The sequence below is a fragment of the Engystomops pustulosus genome, chromosome 2, assembly GCF_040894005.1.
Source record: "Engystomops pustulosus chromosome 2, aEngPut4.maternal, whole genome shotgun sequence".
NCBI lineage: Eukaryota > Metazoa > Chordata > Amphibia > Anura > Leptodactylidae > Engystomops > Engystomops pustulosus.
The window spans coordinates 246,033,562-246,056,918 of record NC_092412.1 but is presented as its reverse complement, the minus strand read 5'-3'; the positions used below and the strand labels follow the sequence as shown (position 1 = coordinate 246,056,918).

General features: G+C 45.0%; 1 protein-coding gene across 7 annotated transcripts in view; it reads right to left on the bottom strand.

The window, feature by feature from the left end:
- Positions 1-23,357, bottom strand: part of SON (SON DNA and RNA binding protein) — a 58,372-nt gene that overhangs the window by 31,334 nt on the left and 3,681 nt on the right. For 5 of the 7 annotated variants that reach the window (XR_011853387.1, XR_011853388.1, XR_011853389.1 and 2 more), the window contains exons 2-4: positions 20,055-20,176; positions 13,812-13,981; positions 96-12,569 (exon numbers count right to left, since the gene is read on the bottom strand). Coding sequence is in view for 4 of the 7 variants with exons in the window: in XM_072138691.1 (XP_071994792.1) it covers positions 96-12,569; positions 13,812-13,981; positions 20,055-20,173 (12,763 nt within the window). In the remaining 3 variants the exon portion in view is untranslated. The remainder of the gene's footprint in view (positions 1-95; positions 12,570-13,811; positions 13,982-20,054; positions 20,177-23,357) is intronic. The other 2 variants (XM_072138692.1, XM_072138693.1) reach the window with 2 other exon arrangements.

The window sequence follows — 23,357 nt, the reverse complement described above, 5'->3', positions numbered from 1 at the left end:
GGAAAATTGGTAGAGTTGTATGTTGATTTTCCGGCACTAATCAGGCCATCAAAAAGTAAGCAATAGCATAGAAAAAAATAAGGAAGTGTATTTACCAAGATCTGTGAGGCGTTTCGGAGACCTCGCGGAGTCCAGAGACTTATCTCTAGATCTTGATCGCTTTCGACGTATGGGAGATCTACTGAAACTCTTTCTTCTGACGGGCGACCTTGATCTTCTCCTTCTTACTGGAGATTTGCATACACTTGCTCTCCTGCTAGGAGATCTGGACTTTTTCCGTCTTGAAGGTGTTCTACTTTTCCGTCTTTGTTTGCCGCTGTAATAATCTTTCGAAGAATCTTTAGAACTAGATCTTTTTCTCCGCTTTTCAACAGTTTTCTTGTCTCTTGATGAAGATCGTGATCGCGTCTTCCTCTTGCGCGACACCTCGCTCTGAGAGGGACTCCGGGATCGATCAGACTTTGTTCGTTTGCCTGTTGGCGATTTTGATGGAGATTTGGATTTAGACCTCCTTTTTCTCTGGGCAGATGGAGAACGGGAGCGCTTCCTCTGAGAGGCTGAACGGGAGCGTCTACGGCGGGAGACAGATGTGGAATGGGAGCGTCTTTTCCTTGGTACTGATGGAGAGTGGGAGTGCCGCTTGTGAGAAACAGACAATGATGGGGACCTTTTCCTTCGAAACTCTGTAGATGGGGATCGTCTTCTGCGAGATGCAGAGGTTGATGGAGAACGTCTCCTACGAGTGGCAGAGGGTGAACGAGAGCGTCTCCGGCGTGTGGCAGGCGGTGATGGAGAATGCCTCCTGCGAGAAGCAGAGGGTGAAGGAGAACGTCTCCTACGAGAGGCAGAAGGAGATCGCCTTCTGCGAGTGGTAGATGGGGACCTTCTTCTACGAGAGGTAGAGGGTGAACGGGAGCGTCTCCTGCGAGTAACTGAGGAAGAGCGGGACCTTCTTCTGCGAGTAACTGAGGAAGAACGCCTCCTACGGGTAGCAGAAGGTGACCGCCTTCTGCGATTAGCAGAAGGTGAGCGTCTCTTGTGGGTAGCAGGTGATGGAGAGCTTTTCTTACGAGTTGCAGAAGGGGAACGTCTCTTGTGAGCAGCAGAAGCAGACCGGGAACGCTTTCTGCGGGACAATGAGGGTGAGCGAGACTGTTTACGAAGCTTAGAGGGTGAGCGAGACTGCCTTGGTTGAGACTGTGAGCGCCTCCTATGAGCTTTGCGGTTGGATGATGACTGAGAACGCTTTCCGCGAGGCAGCGATGAGGATCGGGACCGTCTTCTGCGCCCAACAGATGGTGACCTTGAAGATCTTTTGTGCACAGTGGATTCCTTCCTTTTTACTACAGAAGGAGAAGCCGAGCGAGACTTTGTTCTCCTTGATCTCACCAAAGACTTAGAATGGGACTTAGTTGCCGATTTGGAGCGAGAGCGTTTTATTGTCTTTGAGGCGGATTTAGATCTAGATTTTTTTCTGTCTATAGATCTTGATCGTGAAGATTCCCGTTTGCTTTTCAATTCTGAGATTGGATCAGTCTGTTTGGATACAGCTTGGGGCTGCGGACACTCAGAATTTTCCACAGACTTTGGAAGTGAACTTTCTTCTTGCACTGACGGCACAAGGCTTGAGGTTTCGGATTCATAAGATGAAGGGTATTGTGTGTCAGAAGCCGCAGAAATATTTGTCAATTGTTGAGGTTGCTCGGTTTGATTTTCACAACTAGAAGCAAGATGTTCTGGTTGTACTTCAGGTTCCTCATTTTCTGCTGGTCTATGAGCAGGAAGAACTTCAGCAGCTGAAGACCAGGAAGAACTTTGATTCCCTTGGCTACAATCAACACCTGCAGATGGAACTGAAAGTTCTTGTGAAGTTTCAGATATAAATGCTTGTTCCGTCGTAGAAACCTCCACTATAGTGCATTCAGAAGACACTTCTTCTGCAAAACCTGACTGTGTATTAACAGTCTCATTGGAAATGTCACATTTTTCTTGAATTTCATTTCTAGTCACACTTGCATCCTTAGAGTTGTCCACAGTGCTCACTGAAGGAAGATCTAAAGATATGCATGTTTTGAGAGGGACAGTAGTTGAGTCATAGACGGGTAGATCTTCTGTAGGTATCGGTTGCTGGTTATGCATGACAGTGGGTTGATCAGAATCATAGGGCAACAGCTCAGGTGGCGCATGGAAATCTGAAGAACTTTGTTCAGCAGAGTAATCACAAGTATTTTGAAAAGAGCTTGCAGGTTGCTCAGAATCGTAAGGCAGAAGTTCAGGTGGTGGTTGCGAGTTGAATGAAATTTGCTCAGATGATGGTTCAGAACGCGCATCTGTTGGCTGATAAGAATCATAAGGCAACAAGTCTGGTGGAGTAGTTGTAAAATGGTTATCAGTTTTTGCACAGTCACTGGATTCCTCCTGCTTATGGCTTTTACAATCGGCAGATAAATCTGAGGCTTGGTTTGGAGTTGAAGACTCTAGTTTCTCTTGGTTAATACAAGGTAAATCGGCTGACAATGAAGTAGTTTCAGCAGCCAATGGGTTTTCAACAGTGATGTTAGAAGAGTCATCAGTTTTAATAGTTTGGTTCAGATTCTTGTCGGGTTTGGTAGAATATTCTAATTGTGTGCCCTGGTCAGCGCCCGAAGGCTTCTCTGAAAAATAGCCACTCGGACAATCGGAGAGCTGTTTTGATGGAGAGGGGCAAAGGCTATCTTGAGACTCATGAATGACTACCAAGTCTGGTCTAGGAGGAGATTTGTCTATGTGTTTATCAACTGCAGTTGCAAGCAAGGAGCCAGTTAAATCACATTCAGAAGTAGCTTTGCTCTCTTCTGATTGAGAATACTCAGAGATGGCTTCTTCTTCTGGTCTGTCTGGTAAAGGCATGACTATACAAGATGAGGTTTCATCGCACAAACTTATGGAATTATTTGATGTAATAGGAATAGGCAAAATCTCAACTGGCTGGTCAACTGGGTCTTCAGTGGGAGGCTGTTCAGTCGTAGTGAATGATGTACGAGCAACATTGATGTATTCGTCATCTATGCGTGGAACAGATGGACTTGATAAGTTCTCCCCAGCTTGCAGCGGCATACTATACAGCTGCTCCTGTTTTTCTCCAGAACTAACAGAATCTTTATGTGGTTGAGAAACTTCCATTGGATACTGTTCATTTAATTGGGAATCTCCATCTGTAACACAATGTTCACCCAGGAGCTGCTGACTGGTGGTGGCACAAGACAAATCAAGCTTTGGTTCACCAGGACTACGGGAATTAGGAGGCTCAAGGACAGCGATGGGAAATAATTCATCTTTTTGAGCTGTGGAAGGACTGTCAATTGTTTGATTAAATGATTGGGCAGGACTTTGAGAGGGCTCTAAAGAAGATCTAGTAGCAAGCTCTACTGACTGCATTTCATCCTTTGAACATCCTTCAGCAGTTGTCTCCTTGGAACTAAAATTGCTATCTGATGAAGCTTTTAGAAGACTAGGACTTGGAACCTCTTGCACCGATGCATTTGCATTATTTGAGTTACTGAGTTGAGAATAATCCGAGTCAACCGCTTCATTTTGCTTTTCAGGTATATTTGGAGTCGTTGAGTATTCATGCACTTGCGACAAATCACTTTTTACTTCTGCGGCATCAGAACAAGACTCTGTATTTATCTGAGTGTATGTCACAGTTGCATAGGTCAAACTAGAGAGAGAGTGATCGTGGGGTATTTCAGAGATGTTGCAGGAGTTTTCAGTCAAAACAGGTTCACAAATTTGTGTGCGTGCTGTGTCAGCGTAGGGCTCAACAAGCTGCTCACCATCTGGGCTAGCATATGGTTCAACTAGTTGTGGAAATTCTGGACTAGCATAAGGCTCCACCAACTGAGGACGGTCTGGGCTGCAATATGGTTCCACCAAGGTAGAATGCTGCGGGCTGCTATATGGTTCCACCAACATAGAATGCTGCGGGCTGCTGCAGGGTTCCACCAACGTAGAATGCTGCGGGCTGCTGCAGGGTTCCACCAACGTAGAATGCTGCGGGCTGCTGCAGGGTTCCACCAACGTAGAATGCTGCGGGCTGCTGCAGGGTTCCACCAACGTAGAATGCTGCGGGCTGCTGCAGGGTTCCACCAACGTAGAATGCTGCGGGCTGCTGCAGGGTTCCACCAACGTAGAATGCTGCGGGCTGCTATATGGTTCCACCAACGTAGAATGCTGCGGGCTGCTATATGGTTCCACCAACGTAGAATGCTGCGGGCTGCTGTAGGGTTCCACCAATGTAGAATGCTGCGGGCTGCTGTAGGGTTCCACCAACGTAGAATGCTGCGGGCTGCTGTAGGGTTCCACCAACGTAGAATGCTGCGGGCTGCTGTAGGGTTCCACCAACGTAGAATGCTGCGGGCTGCTGTAAGGTTCCACCAACTGGGGATGTACAGGGCTGGAATAGGATTCCACTAGATGTGGGTGGGCAGGACTAGTATATGGTTCAACAAGTTGAGTAGGTTGAGGACTGGCAAAGTGTTCAGGTGGTTGAGGGGGGCAGAGGTTGGGATCAATTTGCAGAGATTGTTTAGGAGCTTCAATTTTGTCGAGATTTGAAACATGAGAATCAGTTTCCAGTTCTGTGCTAGAGTTAACTGAAGGTTCGATCTGTGGTGTGTTTTTTGGGCTATCATGAGGTGCAACCCATGTGGAACAGACAGACTCTGTAATAGTCTCCTCCATCAAAGTTTCCTCGGGACGGTTATTTTCTTCTATCTCCAAGGTGCTGTCAGTTGTTGAGTTAGTCACGGCAAGTAGAGGCTGGTCCGCTTTCTCACTGGCATCAACAGATCCCGTTTGGACAGCACCGTCTTGTGATTCGACAAAGACGTTATTAGAGCAAGAATGGATTTCACATTGCAAGGAACTATCGGAGGATTTCTGACAGTCCATCAAATTGTGTTCTGATGTAGTATTTGGCTCCACAGATATGGCTTGGGCAGTGCTCTCAAAGGAAGCAGAAGGGACTCCGGACAACTTAGAAGTTTCATCATCAACACAGGATTCAGATTCCATGGTTGGTTCAACCTGAGGGGGGTGAATTGTTACATCTACTACAGGGTCTTGAGTTAACTCTACATCGCACTTGGTTTTATTATCCGATTCAGTAGATGGAGAGTTGTCCAAATCTAGCGGCGCTTCTTGCACAGTGGACAAAGTTTCTTCAATTTTCTGTGACGTTTCAACACTGGGCTCAAAAGAAGTTTGTTGTACAAAAGCAGCACCCGAGTCAGATTCTGTCGGTTGTTCAGAAGATGCAGAATTAGGCTCTTCATAACACGGTTCCTCCACTGACACTACCGGGGACAAAGACATATAGGCCTGTGTAGCAGAAAATTTCGCCATATGTTTTTCAGCTTCTGTTGCTACATCTGGCATATGTACTGTAGCAGCAACATCAGGTACTGGCAAGTGTGCAGCAGCGGTGACATCAGGTAATGGAATTCCTGCTGCGACATCCGGCACAACTGTGGAACTTGCCACTGGCACCAATGCTTCAGCTGCTACATCAGGCATCACACTATGCTCAGAAGGCAACTCATGTTCAGGAGGCACGTGAGCTTCAGCTACCATGTCAGACCCTGGCACCTGTGCTTCAGCAGCTAAATCAGATCCAGGAACCTGCGCTTCGGCACCAAGGTCTGAACCAGGAACCTGTGCTTCGAGGGCAAGATCTGAGCCTGGAACTTGAGCCTCTGGTGCCAAGTCAGCCCTTTGCATATGTGCTCCGGCAGTAAGATCGGGCACTGTCCATTGTGCTGCTGTCAAGTCCGGCACAGCCCACTGTGCTCCAGCATGCATATTAGCCATGGCCCACTGAGATCCTGCAGTGAGGTCGGGCACAGTCCATTGTGTTCCAGCAGCCAAGTCAGGCACTGCCCATTGTGCTCCTGTGGCTACATCAGGTACAGCCCACTGTGTTCCAGGTGCAAGGTCGGGCATAGACCACTGCATTCCACCAGTCATATCATGCATGGGCCAGTGTGAACCAGCAGTTAGGTCAGACATAGGCCACTGAGCACCAGCTCCTAGGTCGGTCATAGACCAATGGGTTCCTGCAGCAATATCTGGTACAGACCATGCTGCTCCTCCAGACATATCAGGTACATGCCATTGGCTTGCAGTGGTTAAGTCAGGAACAGACAATTGTGTTTCAGCAGCCAAACTAGATACAGAATGATGTTCAGAATGAGGTATACTGGGCATATGAACTTGGCTTCCTGCAGAAACACTGGGTAGAGGTACCTCAGCCAAATTAGGCACCGGAATCTGTCCAATATTACTCAAGTTAGACAAAGATGCCTGTGTTCTACTAGAAAAGAATGATGACTGTGCTCTGCTTGTTGCATTAGTTAATGGTAATTGTTCCTTCGACAGCTTTCCAGTAGAACCTTGTGACTTGGCTTGGGACAACTGTTTCTGAATAAGAGACTTTAGCCCAATGCTGTGCTTGAAACCTGCAGGTTTTGGCAAGGTACTTTTTTTCTGTGGTGGTGGAGGTGGCGGCGGTGGGGTGCTTGACTTGCGTTTACTCACGGGAGACTTGTCCTTCTGTTTGATTTGTGATCGTGATCGGCGCCTACGGACAGGTGACAGCGATTTCTTTTTCTTAGTTGACAAAGATCTAGAGCGACGTCTGGAGGTTGAAAGTGAACGTGAACGACACCATCTTCCACGAGATCTGGAGCGCTGCCACCGAGAACGTGATCTTGAATTACTTCGTGCAGCTGGCGATCTTGAGAAGGAACGTCTTTTATTTCTTGAGCGGGAAAGTCTTCTTGGAGATGCCGATCTTGAACTGGAATGGGAACGTTTCCTATGTACTGAAGACTTTGAATGGGAAATGTGTTTCCTTGATGCAGAGCGTGATCGACTTCTTGAGGATAATGATTTAGAGTGGGATTTTCTTCTGCGGTTTGTAGATTTGGATCGGGATCTCTTCCTTGAACTAGCAGTTTTAGAGCGTGAATTCTTCCTCGATTCCGATTTACTTCGTGACCTTCCTTTCTTTTCTGGGGATTTAGACTGTAATCTGTTTTTTCGGGTTTTTGATCTAGAACGTGAGCTCCTCAGTTTTCCTGTAGATTTGGAACCTGTAATCTTCTCGGAGGATTTTGACCTGGAGCGTTTCCTTTTTCCTGACACTTTTGAAGTAGATCGCTTTTTCTTGCCCTTGGATTTGGATTGTGAGCGCCTCTTTCGACCCCTTGATCTGGAGCGAGAACGTTTTCTTCTGACTGACTTAGAGTGTGAGCTTTTCTTTCTGGATGTCGATTGGGACCGTTTTTTCCGTGATGAAGATTTCGAATGTGAGCGTCGTCTTCGGGATAAAGACTTAGAACGTGAACGGGAGCCTTGTCCCCTGTCTACAGAAGGTGATCGACTATGTTGAGCTTCAGATCTTGATCTGTAATGCCGCTGCTTAACCCCCAATTTGGAAACAGCATTAGAAATATGAGGAAATGGTTTAACACTAGAGTCAGTCTGAGAGTCATCGGTAGACTGGAGGTTATCAGAGCGTTGCCCGGATCGATGGTCTGATTTGGAAGCCTCAGCATCCTGGGAAGACCTTGACAGTTCCGAACTAACACTGCCAGATTGTCGAGCAGTATGCAACTCTGGAGAAGTCTTAGAACTAGACTTTTGAGATCCAGATGTAGACAGAGTAGGGTTAGGTGCAACATTTGAAGAGTTGCTGACTTTAGAAACTTCTACATCAGAGGAGTCTTCAGATGCACTGCACAGCTGAGAGACACCAAGAGTCTTGAAGGTTTTGCTAAATTTGAACTGAAGTGGAACAGGAAGTCTGCCCGTATCTGGCAGGAAAGCCTTGGGTGACAACATTGAATATTTCTGAATTTCTTTTAAAGCACTAAAAGCAGGTTCTCCCTTGGAGTAATTAGCTGCTATTGCACTTTCCTCTAATTCAGGTTGCTTAACTTCGGTGAAAGAATGGATTGTATTAATGGATCCTAAAGACTTGACACTTTTTTCCTGTCTGTTGTGGTCATCATTTACAGCCTCACCTATATTGTTAGTGATATTTTCACTGGCAGAATCATTAGAAGCTGATTTAGTGTCCTTACTTACAACTGCGTCTCTCTGTGGAATACGGTCACCCACTCCCAATTTGTCAACTATTGCATCAGAAGCCACGTGTTCGACAAGATTCTGTGAGAAAGCATTTTCTTGAATCCCAGAGTTTACTTTGGCCTCAATTTCCTGGCTTGAGCTGGGATGTGATTTTTCACTCCTTTCCGAAATACTTGTTTTACTGCTGACTTCATCAATATTTGGGATAGTGTCCTTCTGGGTAGTATCTCTACAAAATGTCTTGTCCACCTCTCGGTCATTCATACTGTTAAAAGGTGATGGTTTACAGACAGGGGCAACGGTAGTAGCATTTGCAAGGATTTTATTGTATGGTTGTTCTTCCATCTTCTCACTGGTGGAATTCAAGACAGGCATGCATACAGTCTTCTCTTCAGAAGCACACGCACTGATTTTTGTGGACGAATCCAATTTGCCAGAGGAAATTTCTTGAGACTGTGAGATCTTATCACCTACATTTAGTGGAACTGAACTACTCTGGAGAACACTTTCTGAGACAAACTCTTCTTCCATCCTGGTGGATTCTTTATCATCTGCTTTGAGAACCTTTTCAACATCAACCATACCCTTCTCAGGTGGCTTATATGTGTTCACAAGCAGTGTCTTATTAAGTGAAGACACTGGCATCTCCTTAGGTTCCTCAACTTGACTTGGAGCATTACCAAGATCTTGATTCATGTGGATGCTGGATAAAGTCTTTTCCTTTAGGGTCCTCTTGCTTTCAAGGTGCGTTACTTCGGATTTACCAGTTTCCTTGAAATTATCATTTGGAAGTTCCTTATGTGTACTGGATACAGCAACATTTTCGGCTTCATTGGATATTTTTGGAGGAGCTTCATCCAGGGTTTGGGACTTTAAATTTCTAATGTCTCTTTGGTGGTCACTTCCAGAGTCTTGTTCCGCGCTTTGCTTCCAACAACCAGTTAAACTACTTCTTAGACTATTATCTACTGGATCTATTTGGCTTTCATTTGAAATTGAGCTATTGACTAGGATATTTTCTTGCTTATTAGATGATAAATCCAAATTTTTACTAAAAGTCTCTGGAGAAACATTTGCTTTAGAAAAACTCTGTACAGATTCCATTGGATTTTCAGCATTTTTCAAACATTTGATAGGCTCAGAGTTCTCCGGGCTTTCTATAAAGTTTGGCAAAGGATGAGAACTAGACAAGTCGGAAGAAGCTTTGATTTCCGATGACTGCTCTGTTGACTTTAAATTGCTTATGCATAGAGGATCTGAACCTTGGTCCGTAAAGTGTGGAATACGGTCTACAGTAGACAAACTGGGATGAGAGGAATTGCTTGGAACATGGTCTCCTAAAGAGACAGAATACATAAATTCTGTTGACTTTATGGTTAAAGCGCTCTCCTGCTGTGATACTTCATGTAACTGAACAGAGTCTTGAGAAGCACCAAACAGTTCACACACAGTTGCATCTTTTCCGGTACTGCCTATAATCTTCTGCTCTGGACCATCTGCGCTTCCTAGATCTACCATCTTTGTGTGCGGCTCTTTGTTATTTACATTCTCAACCGGATACAACTCTATTGATGTGGCAAAGTCTGCTGGTTGTTCTATACAGATGTGCGTGGGCGAGATTGGGTCAATATCCATGTCACATTCTGTAGAGGACGTTTCGTTATATGGAACATCGGTAGGAATAATTTGTTCCGGTGGACATTCCGAGAACGTAGATTTTGCGTGATCATCCAGCACAGCTATGTTCGGTGATGCTAGACTCGGTGAAGACTCCTTTTCTATAGCATTTTCATTTTCAATAGCTTCTGGTGAAGTAGCGTTTGATTCGGTCACGGATGCTGATCTCACTTCCGGCAATTTAATCCCATCATGCTTTTCTACTGTAAGTACATTTGTATCAATAGTTTCAGCTGTTGATGTAGATAAGGAAAGTGGTTTTCCATCAACTTCCATGGTTTCTGACTTTCTTTGTTCACCAGAGGATTTGGGCTCTAATACAGGTTCACTTTCCCCAGGTTTTGATTTCAAGAGGACAGATCCAGATTCGTTATTTTTTTCTTTTGATTCTAATGAAGGGCTTGACTTACTGTTCTCTCCTAGCTGGACTTTACTAATATAAGACTGTTCATTCCTTGAAACTGAAGGAGATCTGGATGTTCTGTTGGTTGTTGAAATGGACTTTTGTCGTTGTGTACCTGAACCAGATCTTGATCTAGGCCTCCTAGTATCTGAGCCAGTTCTTGACTTGCGCCTTCTAGTGACCGAGTTAGACTTTGACCTGCGCCTCCTCGAGATAGAACTGGACCTGTGTCTTTTAGAGGTGGATCTTGACCTGCGTCTTCTGGAAGCTGACCGTGATCTGCGTCTTCTGGAAGCTGACCTTGATCTGCGCCTTCTGGATGCAGAGATAGATCTCGACTTGCGCCTTTTGGAGACTGATCTGGTCCTGCGCCTTCTAGAGGCTGAGGTAGACTGTGACCTCCTCCTTCTGGAAACTGAGGCAGACCTCGACCTGCGTCTCCTGGAGACTGAGGGAGACCTTGACCTGCGCCTTCGGGAAGCTGAAAGAGACCTTGACCTCCGTCTTTTAGAGCCTGAGGGAGACCTTGATCTTCGTCTTCTAGGAATTGAGGGAGACTTTGACCTCCGCCTCCTGGAGAGTGAAGGAGACCTTGACCTCCGCTTTCTGGAGACTGAGGGAGACCTTGACCTGCGCCTCCTTGAGGCCGAAGTAGACCCTGACCTGCGTCTTCGGGAAGCTGAGGGAGACCTTGACCTCCGCCTTCTGGACACCGAGGCAGACTTTGATCTCCGTCTTCTAGTTACTGAGGGAGACCTTGACCTCCTCCTTCTAGATGCCACAGCAGATCTCGACCTGCGTCTTCTAAATGCTGAGCCAGACCTAGACTTCAGTCTTCTGGAGGTTGACCTTCTCCTTCTGGTAGCCGAGCCTGACCTACCTCTCCTTGTGAAAGAGCCAGATCTTGATTTGCGTCTTCTGGATTCAGAATCTGACCGAGACCTACGTCTTCTGGAAGCTATGCCCGATCTAGACCTGCGATTTTGCCCAGTTGAACGAGACCTGGATTTACGACGCCTGATAGGAGATGATATTCTTGATCTTCGCCTTCGAAGTGGAGACACAGACTTTGACCTTCGTTTCCGAGAAGGCGACCTGGACTTAGATCTTGATTTTCGTCTACTGCCTGATCTTGATCGCAGTCTACGTTTCTGACTGGTTGATCTTGATTTTCTTAAATTTGCAGATCGGGACCCTGACCTTATTCTTTTAGCACTAGATGCTGTCCTTGAATAGCGTCTCTTTTCCGATGACTTGGATCTTGACCTTCGTCTCTTTGCAAGGGATCTTGTTCTTGACCTTCTCCTCCTCTCAATTGACACAGATCTTTCTCTGTTTTTTATTGACTTCGACCACCAACTCCGTATTGGTGATTTAGAATACCTTGCAGAAGTGCTAGACCGCGATCGCCTCCGTCTAACAGGAGATTTTGATTTTCTCCTCCTACTAAAAGATCTAGATCGGGACCTTTGTCTTCGAACAGCAGAGCTAGAACGCGATCTTTGCCGAGTTGAAGATTTTGAGTCACCTTGTTTCTTTGGCACTTTTGGCAAGGACTTGGATCTCGATCTATTGTCTCTTGCTAAAGAATTCGACCTAGATCGAGATTTTGCTGTTGATTTTGAGACACTTTCATTGGTTGATTTTGACTGTGACACATTATCAGATGGTTTGAGTAGGTCAATATTTCCTTCAGAATTTAAGCTTTCTCCCAATTTAATGCTTTTCCCTTCTGATATTACTATGTCTGGCTGAGGCAAAGATATTTCATTCTGAAAGGCTTCAGCAGCTTCACAGTTTGAACGCTCCTTTTCGTTATCTTGACCAGTGCATTTCAGGACTTCATTATTGTCTAGGCAAGGTTCAGCTACTTCTTTTGAAGGTTCTGACATTTCAACTTCACTGGTAGCAAGACTAACAGAAGAAACTGGAAAAGTCATTTCGTTCGGACACTTGGGACCAAAAAATCCAGAATCAATATCTATCGGAGGTCTAGCGGGAATTTCTTTCACAGGTTCCACATTAGGGTCCTTACCCTCACCCAACGAAGGGGGGGCATCCACATTCACCTCTGTTTGTGACGACAAAGTTATTACAGTGTGCTCCTCTCTTGGTGATGAAATCACCGGTTTCCATGCAGACTTTGTCTCGGAGCTGGCATTCTCTTGGTCCTCATCACTTGAAGGAGATTTAGACCTCTTTTCATTTTTCTCTTTTTTCTTTTTCTTTTTTTTCTTCTTGCTTTTGTGTTTTTTGTGCTTTTTAGACTTCTTCTTTGACGAGTCCTTTTTCACTTCATCATCCGAGCTTAGGTCTGCAGTTTTCGAGTCATTTGGTTCACTTTCCTTTTCAACTGCTGCAAAGAAAATATTTCAAAATATAAATACTGAGAGCTGAAGAAAAACAGGCATTCAGAAATTATTAGTTTTAGTTTGATAAACCGTAACAACAAAAGAAATATATATGAGAGCTCTGAAAACAATCTTTAAGCAAAAGAAACCATGTTAAGGGGACATGACAGCTAGAAGAGTGGGCAGTAGTTAAGTATATCTCGCATGTTTGATGGTCTTCACTGTTAAAGAAAATCTACCACCAGAATGAATGTAAACCAAGCAAACGTACATGCTGGTGTCTGTCCCCTCTGGCAGGATCCACCTTTATCTTCTTAAGCCCTTGTTTTACAAGGCTTTAAACATTATGCAAAGGAGTCTGAAGTACTCTGGGCTCCATAGCTGTTAGTTGAGCAGGGGCCCCTCATCTAATTTGCATAATTTTTAAACCCTTTTTTTTGCAAAAGCAAAGACATAAGAAGCTAAAAGTAGAGCAGATCCTGCCAGAGGGGGCGCACACACCAGTATGTCAGTGTGCTTGGTTTACAATCCTTAATCATGAAGATAGATTTCCTTTAAGCCCTCTTTTATAATAGGGCTGTGGCTCAAAGGGGTTAACCACAAATAAGAAATTTTACCAGGGTATGTACAATAACCTAATGGGGGTCACCAATATTTTGCTTAGCCTGGGAAACCTTCACTTATGTCCATAGGAGCCGTGGGTCATGTGACTCTCAGCTCCAAGAATTCAGACTTCCTGTGATAATCCATATTGTTCCTGTGCTCTAACCACTGACATGGGAGAGGAAGGGTGGGGGGATGTGCATATAATCATGAGTGAACTCCCCTCTTCGGGGTTTTAGGCGTATTGTACTTTCCTTGGTAAAATTTCTTAACTGTGGCCGACCACTTTAGGGCAGCCATAAAGTGTAGGTTATTTACCTCATTATGGATAACCGGTGGTAGGATCTTTAAAGAAAAATATCTCATCTTTCCAGAGCACCCAAACGGCTCCTGTAGTGGCTACAATTCTGTGCTTTCAAATGCACCAGGGAGGAAGTGCTGGTGTCACTTTTAATGGTCACATGACCACCAAACTAAACTCTGTCCTCAGTATTAATAAACGTTCATTAAAGAGGTTGTACCAAGTCTGCAAGTTATCTGGTGAGGGTCCGACTGTTAGGACCTATAGCAATTAAGAGAACAGGACTGCAGCTCGACCTGTCGTTCCTCCCATTAATGAAAATCGAGTAATAAAAATCCATTACCTAGATTCTGTGATTCCACAATTTCCATGGCCTTAGAGTCAGTGTCTTCAGTTTTCGTGGCGGTCTGACTGCTCCCTTCATTCTGGGTAATGACTGATGATGATCCTTCAGTGCCATCTTCTGTTGCTGGTGCTGTAAGGTCACCATTATGAGAGCTGTCCATGTTTTCACTAAGGAAACAAGCAGGAAAAAAATGGGTTTAGGATGGTTTATATACAGTTTACACATTTTTGAGTACAGCTCTGCACATCTAGGACAATCCCAAAGATCACTGAACCTTTTATGGCGCTCCCATAGATCTGCCATGTCATTCAATTGGTGAAGAAGAGACCCGTAATCTTGTGATCTGCGGGGTTCCATTCATGATTGGGGAGGTCCCAGTAGTTGGACCTCTGCCGATCAGATTGTTGGGTAGGGGATAACAATTACCTTATATACTCGAGTAGAAGCCTAGTTTTTCAGCACAAAAAAAATGTGCTGAAAACCCAAACTCGGCTTATACTCGAGTAAAAAATATATAGGTTTTAACGGGTTTTTGTGGTAAAATTAGGGGCCTCGGCTTATACTTGGGTCGGCTTATACTCGAGTATATACGGTAAGCTTCGATCAGCCCTTTCATTTCAATCCTTACCATTCAGCGTCGATAAACACACAAGGTGCTCAGTTACCACCCAAATATGGGCATTTTCAATGCATTTTTCTGAAAATAAGTACTTTCCTTTACCATTCAAAAAATATCTTTTTTTTTTTTTTTTTTTTTAACTTATTTTCACCTTTTTTTTGATGGATCTGATGAGTCCTACTTAAAGGGAACCTACCACCACGAATCTACCTATAAAGGTAGATCGGGTGGTAGGTGGATGTAAGGGACGTGAGGAGAGCTCTTTTTAGAGCTAATCCTCACGTCCCCGCTAACTTTTGGGAAACTTTATTAACCTAATATGTAAATGTAGTTATGCGGCTACTGGGGCGTGGAGTAGCCGGCACGAGGCTACACAGCGCGGCTACTCCACGCCCCGGTAGCCACATTACTCCTCCTACCCTGTTGTGTGCGGCGCGCAGCTCCTCGTAGCTGCGCGCCCTCGTCTGACAAGCCGGCTACTGCGCATGCCATCATATCGGACGAGGGCGCGCAGCTAAGAGGAGCTGTGCGCCGGACACAACAGGGTAGGAGGAGTAATGTGGCTACTGGGGCGTGGAGTAGCCGCGCTGTGTAGCCTCGTGCCGGCTACTCCACGCCCCAGTAGCCGCATAACTAAATTTACATATTAGGTTAATAAAGTTTCCCAAAAGTTAGCGGGGACGTGAGGATTAGCTCTAAAAAGAGCTCTCCTCACGTCCCTTACATCCACCTACCACCCGATCTACCTTTATAGGTAGATTCGTGGTGGTAGGTTCTCTTTAAAGTAAAATAATGTACAAAATGTTTTCAGTCCCTTCAAATGTGATGCCAAAGGCCTGAGAAGAGTAAGTGGCCCTCACCGGAGCGCTGCAACAAAGCAATGGGGGAGCAGTGTTGGATTGGCAAGTGTCGGACCCCACTCATCCATGTAGATTAAAGCAGGGTGATCAATAAAAATCCCTGAATACCCCTTTAACCACTTCATGACCTCTTTCATTCTTTTACCGCCTGGCGACATGGAAAGTGGTTCTTACCCTAGGGCAGTGATGGCGAACCTTTTGGAGACCGAGTGCCCAAATTACAACCAATAACCATTTACACGTCACAAAGTGCCAGCATGACAATTTTAGTAGCAACTTATTGATCCTTGCTGTATCACAGGTTTCAATAGTATAGGCGTCCTGAGTTTACCAATACGATGATGGAGAAATTTGGATTGTAGCTTCCCTCCAGGGACCCCTGAAGAGAAAGAATCAGGGGAACCATAGATGCTCCTCCTGTAGTTGTGGCAGCCAAGGATATTGCTTTAAAATGCTGATGAGCATGGCACGTCCTGGGCTGTCTTGGACCACAGGAGGAAGCTTTGAGTCTTGTCTGACAAACTCTGTTGGGCTGATGGCCTGGGTGCCCACAAAAAGGGCTCTGAGTGCCACATCTGGCACCCGTGCCATAGGTTCGCCACCACTGCCCTAGGGGGTTTGTTGAGTCGGTCTCAGGGGTTCGTCAGAGCCTCCGCCACGGAGGACAGGACACATATTTGATTAATCAGTAAAGATGGGTTCGGTGAATGTGCATATGAAACTGCTGGGTTTGGTACTTAAAACAAGGTTAAGAACCACTGGTCTTGAAACATCACACTATTTGCTGCTTTAACCATTTTGACCCCTAACAGGTAAAAACCAAAGCAGATCAACTGCAACCAGCAATGTACGTTATACAACCCATCTATGTGTGACCATGTAAAACCTGGCGGACCCAACTCCGTCAGAGCGATATCAGGATAGAGGATCCAGGGATGGGAATGAAAGCTGTGCCCTTGATGTATAAAGGCCATGAGCGGCACAGTCCAGGCGCCAATATTAAATGAAACCTGCAAATAAATCTATGACTGGTGTATGAACGTACAGCATAAAAGAGGTGGCGTACAATTCTGCTACAGCTCTATCGCTCTTTGACTTCACATTTTGAGAGCCGCAACTTTCGATTACTGAAAGACTACAGGCGGTCCCCGGGCTACGTACAAGATAGGTTCCGTAGGTTTGTTCTTAAGTTGAATTTGTATGCAAGTCGAAACTTTATATTTTATAATTGTAGATCCAGACAAATCTTTTTTTGCCCAGGTGCCATTTGCAGTTTCACATTTTTTTTACTGTATTTGGACAAGGATTATCAATAAAACTTCATTACAGACACTTTACAGCTGATCATTGCAGCCTGGGGCTAAAGTAACATCCAGAAAGGTCACCAGAGGTCACAGTCGGCAGAGGGGTCCCTCTTTAACTTGGGGTGGTCTGTAAGTCAGGTGTCCTTAAGTAGGAGACCGCCTGTACTTTAATTTCATCGTCATGAGGTGTGAATGCACTGTCCAATGTCTGAACCATTTTATTTAGTTATTGCCTCCAAAACTGGGCATCCACTGCTACATAAAGGAATATAAAACTCCATAACGGCAGAACTCCAGATGGCCCTGGGTTTTATCGCCCCATATAATCAGGGTGACGGCCGCCAAGTTCCTGTATTTCAGTGAAAGTAAAGCGACAATGTGCCAATAAAAACACAGCACCTTCCAAATACAGAAGCGCGTCGCCCTACAACCTGTAATTACAGTAATTACTCGCATGTATCTTCATCCCTTTCCACTAAACGTGCAGCAGTCAGAAGAATGACCCCCGTACCTGCCGTGTACTACACAAATACATGTACAGCCATGACAAGCAGCTGGCGCTTCCCTGCCACTAGGCCTGCACTACAAGATCTGGTCACATTAAAAAATTTTAAATTGGTCCGCAAAGTTTACAGGTCTTTCGGTATGATGATTTGAAGTGTTAGGTATCTATCTATGCGGCTCTGGGAACAATTAATCTCTTAATCTCCTCCATTTATGTGCATGTATATATAGGGCAAAAGTTTTCTATTAGTTTACGCCATTTTCATTGACAATCATTCATATCAGCTTTCGTTTTGTCATTGTCCCATATGAAAGGCCAACAAAGGGAGTCCATGATCCATGCCAAAACTAATGTCTCTGATCCCGTCCTCTGATAGGGACGACTCCTGTATATTACACTCAGCACCCGCTGCTGGACACCCGGCACATCTGCAGAACTATACTTGAGCTGTAATAAACAAAGATTTGCTTACTTCAGCACAATACAAGTAAGCAAAAAAAATCCATCCCTGAAGATCCCCTACAGCCACAAGGTGCACAGCACAATAATACATTGCAATGTGTAGACTTGTGTAATAGGGCGATGAATGGACTTTGTAATAATCTGTTAGATCCAGCCCGTGATTCATTACTTAGAAATGTCCATTACAGACAAGGCCTGGGAAGTCATTCATTAGATGTATAGAAAGACAGATGGGTTCCCAGTAGCTGATAAATGGAGAATAGGACAGGAAGCAGACAGCGCTGTCCTCTGGGTAGTGGGCAGAGCAGGTTACTGAGCTGCATACTTCCTGATCCATAAGATCCTGAGAACATCTGATCTGTGGGGGAGCTGGACCCAAAAGCAATTAGTATTTTTAGCCCAAAAAACTCAATACATATGTATACATTTCAAATCTGTAACAGGGTTTGTCCCTGTCCCCACTGGACCCGCTACTGCCTAAACCTATGTGCACACCATGTAGAGAACGGGTGCCAACCTCCCTTTTAACTGCAACTTGCAGTGGTGACCGGGGGCTTTAAAAAGAACAAATATGTTAAAAAAAAAAAACAATCCAGCACTCCATATAGTTGCAGTGAAACTTCTCGTTCCTTTACTCCATAAAAGCAATAATACACAAAGGAAAGACGGCAACAATCAGCGCTTTAGCACACGTTCTGTGCACGTATAGGAAAACAAAACCCTAAATATGGGCTTCAAACAACAGGCCGAGTGCCGCTCCGCTCACCCCAATAACATCCATTCAAGGCGCCCAGTTACACCACAAATATTGGCGGGAAAAGGAGCTGCGGTAGAGTTTGCTGTGCGGTGCCCTCAGCACATTGTCACCATGCATAATCCGGTGTATAATGGGGGCTGTGAGCTCGTCGCAGAAGATGGAAGATGCAACGCTAAACCAGAGACAGCTAGTTTGTTAATTTTATACCTACTGGGATCCATATTTATACCATTTTCCATGGAGAGGGGCGGGGGTGAGCAGCACTCCTCCTTTCCCGTGCGCTGACGTGTGCCCACCGTGGTACGGTAAGGCGGACACACGTTTGTGTAACTGTAGCCTAAGACCTAATCCAGTAGTATCTAAGTAGGATAAGGTTTCACTGGCAACGTAAATGAATATTTATTCTGCAGGTTTTTCCTTTATCTCGGCAGTGATTTGTCCCAAACAGTGGATTTGCATGTTACACACATCCATGGATCAGATGTGGAATCTTCCAAAAACCCAAACCTGTGTATAGGCGATTAAAATGAGAGAGATGCCGCTGGATTGAATATGGATTGAATATGGAGCTGTACATTGCAAAACCACTACAGCTATAAAGTATATGGAAGCCTTCTTTCATTTTTTTTTTTAGAAAAACATTACAAAATTCGAAAGTTTTTATGCACCAATAAAAGATCATCATCATTATGTTAAAATTTAAAGAGATTGTCCCAAGTTGAATTGTTGATAATAATCAGAGATCAGGGGTTCTGACCACTGAGATGACAAGAAAGGAGGTCCTGTTACTCCTAATTCATGGAAGTCTCCTGACTCGCCCATCAATGGCTTTGGGATGTGCCATGGTTATTTCTGGCACCTATAACCACTGAATGGAGAAGGATAATCCCTACCACCTCATAAAATAGGAGGAATGACAACAAGACAGGATAGGGGATAACAAATAGTAGTTTTCACTTCTGACATCCAGCACCGAAAACTTCCAGAAACTGCGCCACACATAACCATGGATTGTGCTGGTATTGCAGCTTATCTGTAAAGAAGCCATATTTTAGAAGATCTGGAAGGTCTCACGCACACTCCTGTGTCGGAAATATTTCTCCGGTCCATGTGTCCGCCATATTTCCCAGGAATGTGACGAACATTTTACTTCTGTAGGCGTGTGTCACAGAACGGTCTCCAGTCCAGTAAATATGACTGACACATGAGCAGGTTTCTGTTTCCCGGGCAGATCGCTCTGGGGTGCTATCCTCCATCTCTCAGCCCAGAGGATGGGTATGAGGGTATGTCCACTAGATAAATAGCTACGAGTAAACTCATTCCCAAGAACATAATGGGAATCGATATGAGGGAGATTATCGGTCACCATTAACGTCTATGGAGCCTGGTGAGCAAATGTTGTCTCACCGCACCATGACTGTGTTATGGCACTGGCTCCTGCGCTGCTCTATGGAGAGGGGAGGGGGGAGCAGCTCTCATCCTCCTCCTCTCCAGCGCGCTGACGTGTGCACACATTCATGTGAATGTACCCTAACGCATAGAAACATGTCCATACAAACAACAATCGCTCGCTGCCCCACGTACATATCTGATACAAGTCAGTGTGCAGCTGCTGGGTTTTTCACAATCTGGTTGTGTTTATTAGTGTATGAAAAGCCTTATTAAAGATACAAAGCATGCGGCAACCTGTAATACAGAAAATATTAAATAATTAAACCCAATATTACACTCACAAAAGTCCAGGAAGCTTAGCTGTGGGGAGATGTTTGTAGATGTCCTCACACTGCTGAGCCGCTGTCCCTGCACCTGCCTGTGATATGGAGAGATCACTCTTATCACCGCTGATTTTCATTCCCTGACAAAATAGTGGGGACAAAGAATAAAAAAATAATCAGTTTTTTTTCACTTTGAGTCATCAGTTATTTACTTAAACCTGCAGAATGGCCATTCAGTTAGGGAAAGAAAAGCACAGGTGACAACAATGACCCCCTACAGGTCAGAGACGGCTAAATGGGTCCAACCAAGAACCGCAATCCTGATGTGGTCTGAAAGATGAGATTCTTATCTTTAATATGGCACCAGCAGCATGTTTAGGAGGGTCCTATAGAACTAAGAGCCTCTGAAGTGTCCCTCTGAACTTGACTCATCTCTACTCATTGTCACATGACTTTGGAGGAGATTTCTTTTGTAGGTAAGTGGAAGAGAAATCACATAAAATAGGTAAATGTAGAAAGGAAATTCCATCCGATATCTGAGAGGCAGGGACATATCTAGTGATAGGCTGTGGGTACTTTATGAACTTGAGAATTAGGGGGTGGGGGACATAGAACAGGGAGCTATGGTATTTCCACCGGTTATGTTACAGGAACAGTTTTTGTAACTTTTAGTAAATGGGTTTTCAAACTAATCAAAGTTGAGCCCTATCCACAAAATAGGCCCCAACTTGCTAATCGGTGGGGTTCTCAGTGATGAGACCCCTATAGATCACGAAAACAAGGGGTCCGGCTCCTCACTCAAGCGGCTGGCCGGAGACAAGTGCGGCTGCGCAAAAGACACACAGGACTTTGTAGCAACTTCGCTCCAGAGTCGGAGGACCTCGGGAGGTAGCCCACGCGCATGTGTTGATTTTAGCAGACAGCCGGGTGCTTGCGGCCAGCCTAGATGGGGGAAGAAGACAGAAGGGGCGTGAATAAATTGGATTCCGACAGAGCAAGGAGACACTCGGCCGAGATGTGAGCGCCTCCGGCTCATTTACATAAAGTTTAAAAGACAATATTTTGTTATAGAAGACGGCCCGGGGCATGCCAGGAGGAGTCCCCCATCACCCCTAAGGTAATGAGCATACGTTTGGGGACAGTCTACCACCCCTAAATGTGCTGGTAGATGTCTTTTAAGTTTTGGAAATATCTTGTGCCATGAATGTCTTTCACAGGGAAGTCCTTAGGGGAAACTGTCATGACAATTTGGGATACTAAACCACCCACAGGTCCTATTTAACAGTTGTTTACTGTCCCAAATAGCCCTTTAGCAAGTCCCTCTGTGCCAGATATATATATATATATGTATGTGCATACACCAAAAAAAAAAAAACACCTTTAATACTTACCTTGTTCTAGAACTCCCTGCACCTGTCCATTAACACAGTACAACCAGCACAATACACAAAAGTGCAATAGAGCCGGGGTGTACCGCTCTGGCTTCACTGAATAACTGCGCACGGAGCACCAAAGATGGGTCCAATCGGCACCATCCATAGCTGAGTATAAAACTTTAAACTTTACTTTTATTTTTTTAAATAATGGGTTTTTTTATTGCACTACTTCTACCCCTCCCAGAAAAATTTTACACGTGTTCATATCTATTCACACCTCTACCAAGTCAAATATTTGTGCCAGGATCTTCCAAAAGGAGGTCTCAGATCTCTGCTACAATATAAAATGACAGTAAAAAAAATAGCTCAAAAACACAAAAACAAGTTCACACATGGTATCGCCCCACTGAGGTCTGACAACAAGCCTGAGATTTGTGCTTCAGATTCTCTGCTGAGTTCATTAAAAAAAAACATTTAACTGATTTGGAAAATGTAGAAGTCGCACAAAATCCCTTCTCACACCATGTCCGTCCAATGACCAGTCTGTTGACACCCCAGCTGGGCGAGTAGTGCCACCGGTCACAGCCCAGGCAGTGGCCACAGAAAACGGACTATAGATGTTTAACAGTGACATCAGGGTTCCTGCATCTGTCACCACAGCAGCAGAGACTTCCCAAGCCGGGAGAGTCAGCAAACAGACGTCAGTCCAGCAGCATGAGGTGCTACACACAGGTAACACTGCATGCTACCACCACCCTCCATGCTGCCCTCCAAGCCAAATGTACCAAGAAAACGCCAGGATGAACGTCTTAGGACAGACAGCAGACATATTTTCTTAAACTCAATTTACCCTTCTCAATCGTTATGGTTTCATCCCCGGGATACATCAAAATGTCTTTTAGATGCAGGTCCCACCATGGCTTGATTCTGCATGTGCAGATTGCTTACAGTTTCCACCATGAGAAGAGTCCAAACTACAGGGTGCAAGCGAATGGGAGTGAAGGAGCGGCTCCAATTTCAAGAAAATATACTTAAAGAGGACCTGTCCCCAGTAAAAACGGCACTAGGAGCTGCTGACTAAAGTAACCTCTGATAATGCTAGCACACACTGCTGCGATGTACAATAGAAACGCCAGACCGCGCTGTAAGCAGTCGGGTGTATTCCATCAGGGGGCGGTCCGAGGCGCTGCTTCTCCCACTCCATAGGCTGGCAGTGACTGCGGCAGTCACCGCCCCTAATCCCGCCCCCTCATGAATAAGCCTGACCGCTTCCAGCGCAGTCCAGCTTTTATATTGTACAGCGCGGCAGTGTTTGTTAGCGTTATCGGTGGTTTCCTGTTGTAGCACTAGGAGACGCTTACTTTAGTAACATCACCTAGTGCCGTTTTTACTGGTGACTGGTCCTCTGTAACATCTGATGTCCAAAAAAAAAAAAAAAAGGGGGGGGGGGGATAGTCCTAATATCTGAATTTCACCCAACCCAAGACCATCACATTTCCAATAGATTATGGCTAAAGACAGAAAATAGCCCAAACATTAGCACAAATCTAACACTTCTGTCACTTGTATAGTGGGATGCAGTGCTCTACTTCCACGAATCGCTCGATGTGTTTACATACAGTACGGCATGTGACTGTCTCGGCCAATCAGTGGCCGCAGAGGAAGTTTGCCATAGTTCTGGTGTCATGCAGAGAGCTGTGGTAACCATGCCGTATACCATGTATATAGAGACCAGGATGCCCACCAATAGGCAGCACGGGACCTCTGGGGATAAACCTCAAATTAAAAAATAAATCATTAGTGTGTCTACAAGAAAAGGTTTTAATTTTTTTTCTTGTAACTTGGAAAGTCCCTACGTTATTTCCATAAAACACCCTATGGTGTTGTACCAAGTATTTAAGGGGTTTTCCAGGCAAGCCAGGGGAGTTAAGGAATACTCATCCCC